Raw genomic sequence first — 4904 nt, forward strand, 5'->3', positions numbered from 1 at the left:
CAGGAGGAGCCCTGTGGCAGCGGGAGGGAGTCAGATCCGCTGCCGGAGGTTTGGCTCCGCAGAAGCACAGAGTTGGGTGTTTGCGCGGAGCGAGCAAGTTCCCTGGCAGGAACTGGTTCCCTTTGGGATTTTGGCTGGGGGATGGGCGCGGGAGATGGCGCTGGCGCCTTTGTTCCCCGCCAAGCTGAGCTCTGCCGTCCGGGGGCTCAGCAGCTCTCCCTCCTTTTGTCCACCAGCCTTCCCGCTTTCTGAGCAGAGCTGTTAACTTATGACCTCCCAGACGCTAAGTCGCGCTTGCTGTCGGAACACAGTCTGTCCGGCCCCTCCGCTTTTGCCAGCCAGACTCGGGGGCTCTGCTTGGCCGGCGAGCCGCCCCTCCGCCCCGGCTCCCTCCCACCAGTCCGTGGAGCGCGCACCTCCTCGCCGCCCTTCCTACCCTCTTCCGTGGGCCTCTCGTCTGCGCTTGACTCCGGAGACTCCCTTCTGCTAATCCTCTGGCGGTTTTCTGGGTTCTTTAGGCAGGTGTAGGTGGAATCTAAGTGATCGGCAGGACGCGCTGTGAGCCCCGCGTCCTCCTACGCCGCCATCTTCCGGAACCTTGGTTCAGTCATTTAAGTAGCCAACTTTGGCTCAGTCATAATCTAATGCTTCGTGGGTTCAAGTCCCACATTGAGTTCTGTGCTGACTGCTCGAGCCTGGAGCCTACTTCAGATTCCATGTCTGTCTCTCCCCACCTCTCTCTCTCTCTCTCTCTCAAAAAAGAAAAAAAAAAGGTAAAATATATTTAAAATGAGAGACAGGCTAGCTATTTTGAAATAAATAAGTCATGTAACAGGAATGGATCTTCATTTATATTCAAATGAGTACTTTTACCTATTTCTTCATATTTAATTAAGATATTTTGACTGCTTATTCAAATGTAATCTCCCTGTTATCATGAAAGTTTCAAGTCCCTATTACACTTTAGGAAAGATCTCATTGTGTAAAAGAATGAAACTGGACTACTTCCTTACACTGTACACAAAAATAAATTCAAAATGGATGAAATACCTAAATGTGGGACAGGAAACATTTTCAATGCTAGAGAACACAAGTAGTAATCTCTTTGACATAGCCTTAGCCACTTCTTATTAGATATGTCTTCTGAGGCAAGGGAAACAAAAGCAAAAATGAACTGTTGGGACTTCATCAAGATAAAAATTATTTCTGCACAGCAATGGAAACAATCAACAAAACTAAAAGGCAACTAATGGAATGGGAGAAGATATTTGCAAATGACATATCAGATAAAGGGATAGTATCCAAAATATATAAAGAATTTATAAAACTCAACACCCCCAAAACAAATAACCCAGTTAAGAAATGAGCAGAAGACATGAACAGACATTTTTTTTTTCCCCAAAGCAGACATATAGATGGCTACCAGGTACATGAAAACATCATCATCAGAGAAATACAAATCAAAACTACAATGAGATACCACCTCACACTTGTCAGAATGGCTAAATTAACAAAACTGAAAATAACAGATGTTGGGGAGGATGCAGAAAAAGGAGAACCTAGTGTTTGAGGGAATGCAAACTGATGTAGCCACTCTGGAGAATAGTATGGAGTTTCCTCTAAAAATAGAACTACACTATGATCCCATAATTCCACTACTAGGTATTTACCCAAAGAATACAAAAATACTAATTCAAGGAGATACATGTACTCCATGTTTCTAGCAGTATTAACTATGAAAACAGCCCAAGTGTCCATTGACTGATGAATGGATAAAAAAAGATATTATATATATATATTATATATATATATTATATATATAATATATATATAATATATATATAATGGAATATTGCTCAGCCATTAAAAAGAATGGCTTAATGAAAGCCATTAAAAATCTTTCCATTTCCAACATTGATTGAGCTAGTGAATATTATGCTAAATGAAATAAATCATTAAGAGAAACACAAATATATTATTTCACTCATATGTGGGATTTAAGAAAAAAATCAAATGAATATAGGAAGAAAAACTGAGACAGGCAAACCATGCAACAGACTCTTAACTATAGAGAAGAAACTGAGAGTGGAGGGCAGGTGGGTGGGAAGATGGGTTAAATAAATGGGTGATGCTTATTAAGGAGGGCACTTGTGATGAACAGTGGATGTTGTATATAACTGATGAATAATTAAATTCTACTCCTGAAACTAATATCACACTGTATATTAACTAACAGGAACATGAATAAAAAATTGAAAACACAAAAATAAAATAAGAGTTGAATAATTGTGGTCATGTTAAAAAAATAAAGATCTCTTATGTAAAAAAAAAATGTGGTCTTGACTTGAATAGATTCATTTCCAATGATCCTGAAAAGTAAAATAAATAAACCCCTCTGATAGTTTCCTGCTTGCTATCCCTCTTCTGCCTATTCACCAGGGGCTTTTAAATTCTTGTGAGTTCTATTGCCCCAGCATCGGTGGCATAGAAATAGGAGCATAATGGCTGCAGATTATAACTTAAATAGAGGCCTGAGAAGATCTGTCTGTAACTTAAATTAAAACTTAATTATCTGGGCCATCTGGCTCCATTAGTTAAGCATCTGATTTCATCTCAGGTAATGATCTTATAGTTCCTGGGTTCAAGTCCCATATTGGGCTTTGTGCTTTAGTGATAGGCTCCTTCTCTCTATGCCTTTCCTCCAACCCTCCATCTCAAACATAGATAAAACATTTAAAATAAACTTAATTATCCAATGACATATATAATTTAAAAGTAATATATCAAAACTCAAGTCAAAATAAATTCACCACCTTAATAAGGGAATTTATTTGTATTAAATTCAAATATACACTGATATCTATAAAGAAAAAAATCATAAATTGGTAACATAAGGTGAGAATTTTTTAATGTTTATTTTTTCGTTTATTTGGAGAGAGAGAGAGAGAGAGAGAGAGCACTAGTGGGGAAGGTGCAAAGAGAGAAAATCCCAAGCAGGCTCCACACTGTCAGCAAAGATCCCCACTCAGGGCTTAATCCCATCAACCATGAGATCATGAGCTGAGCCCAAAGCAAGAGTCAGATTCATAACTGAGTCACCCAGGCACCTGACAGAAGGTGAGAATCTATCACAATCAGAGCCATCCAGATTTCAAATCTGGAGGTTATACAGGAATTTGGTTTTGGAATAATTGAAATAACAGGAAAATGGGGAGAAAAAAGACGACTTTAAGAATGTATATATGTGTATGTATGTATGTATGTATGTATGCAGAAATGTTTATATGTACTTTTGGTTCTATTAATTATCTACAAAGATTTTGAGAATCTACTTGAATACTGGACCTATTGGTTCAGAATATATGTAGAATAGATATGTAGAAAGATATGTTCACATATGTTTCTCCCTTATGTAAAATTTTAAATATTCACATAATTACATCAAATAAATGATTTTGTTGTCAAGTATGTGAATCATTAAATTCTATAAAAATATCATTGTTGAGGTTTCAAATTTATTAGCATACCTATATACTTACTGGAGGCATCTTTCAGGGATTCTTTGACTTTTTTATTTCGAAGGCTGTAGATGAAAGGGTTCAGCATCGGCGTTACAATGGTGTTCAGCACTGTGGCAAATTTGTTAAGATCCATCACATCACCCTTTTTTGGGCGGACGTAAATAAAGATGGAGCTTCCATAATAAAGTGTCACAACAGTGATGTGTGAAACACAAGTGGAGAAAGCTTTCTGCCGTCCCTGGACAGAAGGAATTCTAAGGATAGTAATAATAATGTACATGTAAGACACTCCTGTGAAGAGCAAGGAGCCCAAGAGCAACACAGCAGAGGAGATAAAGTCAACCAGCTCAGCCAGAGCGATATCTGCACAGACCAGCTTTAGCACAGGGCCACTGTCACAAAAGAAGTGATTGATAATATTTGGTCCACAAAAGGGCAGAGGAGCAGTTAAGATTGATGGTGCTAAAATTGACAAAAATGCACCTAAATAGGATCCCAGAAGCAACAATATGCATGTCTGTTTGTTCATGATGATGGCATACCTCAATGGGTTGCAGATGGCAATGTATCGATCAAATGACATGACGACCAGGATGAAGAATTCCGTGGATCCCAAGAGGAAGTAAAAGAAAGATTGCGTGAGACATCCTACGAAGGATATTGCCTTGGTGAGGGAAAATGTGTTTGCTAGCATCTTAGGCACCACTGTGGAGGTGATGGCAACTTCAAGGAAGGAAAGATTGGCTACAAAGAAATACATGGGTGAATGCAGACGGTAGTCACCACACACCAAAAGGATGATCATGGTGTTGCCAATCAGAGACGTCATATACATGAGCAAGAATGCAGAAAAAAGAAGAATTTCTACTTCCTTCTCATTCTGAAACCCCAGAAGAATAAACTCAGTGACTGTGGTCTTGTTTCTATAATCCATAACGTACCCAGTTTAACCTGGAATAATAGAAAGTTCTTGAATAATTAATATTTGCATCTTATCCCTGAATGTGCCCTGTCAGTATTCATCAACTCTTTGCTGTTATTGTTGTTGCCAAGGAGGGATTAATGCACACAGATAATTTTATTTTCAATGTATAAATATCTACTGAGACAAATTCTACAAGATTTAAGTGCTTACTTAAATCTTTCACTTATTACAGCAGAATCAATTCCACATTAAGATTGTAACAATTATGCTTTGGGAAAATGTTGGAGACTCCTTTAAGTGTAGGGAAGCTAACAGTGGATTCAAGTAATGTGAAACAGACTCTTAGATATCTCCCTTTAAGATAGATCTCTTATTGTGTCCTTAATACATTAAGGATATAATGGTGTTTTTTGAGGTGGTAACAGAGTTGCAGTAAAATTTAATTCTATATTTTTTTT

At 38.3% G+C, this 4904-nt stretch overlaps 1 protein-coding gene across 1 annotated transcript; it reads right to left on the reverse strand.

Annotated features, from left to right (window-relative positions):
• Window positions 1-3495: 3495 nt before the first annotated feature.
• LOC125935079 (olfactory receptor 6M1-like) lies at window positions 3496-4455 on the reverse strand. The gene has a single exon (XM_049648786.1). It carries the CDS (start codon window positions 4453-4455, stop codon window positions 3496-3498), a length of 960 nt encoding a protein of 319 aa, XP_049504743.1.
• Between the last annotated feature and the right edge of the window lie 449 nt (window positions 4456-4904).

The sequence above is a fragment of the Panthera uncia genome, assembly GCF_023721935.1.
Source record: "Panthera uncia isolate 11264 chromosome A1 unlocalized genomic scaffold, Puncia_PCG_1.0 HiC_scaffold_17, whole genome shotgun sequence".
Classification (NCBI taxonomy): domain Eukaryota; kingdom Metazoa; phylum Chordata; class Mammalia; order Carnivora; family Felidae; genus Panthera; species Panthera uncia.

Bases quoted from the DNA above. Each gene is read 5' to 3' on its own strand.
- LOC125935079 (XM_049648786.1), bottom strand. From the start codon at position 4,455: ATGGATTATAGAAACAAGACCACAGTCACTGAGTTTATTCTTCTGGGG.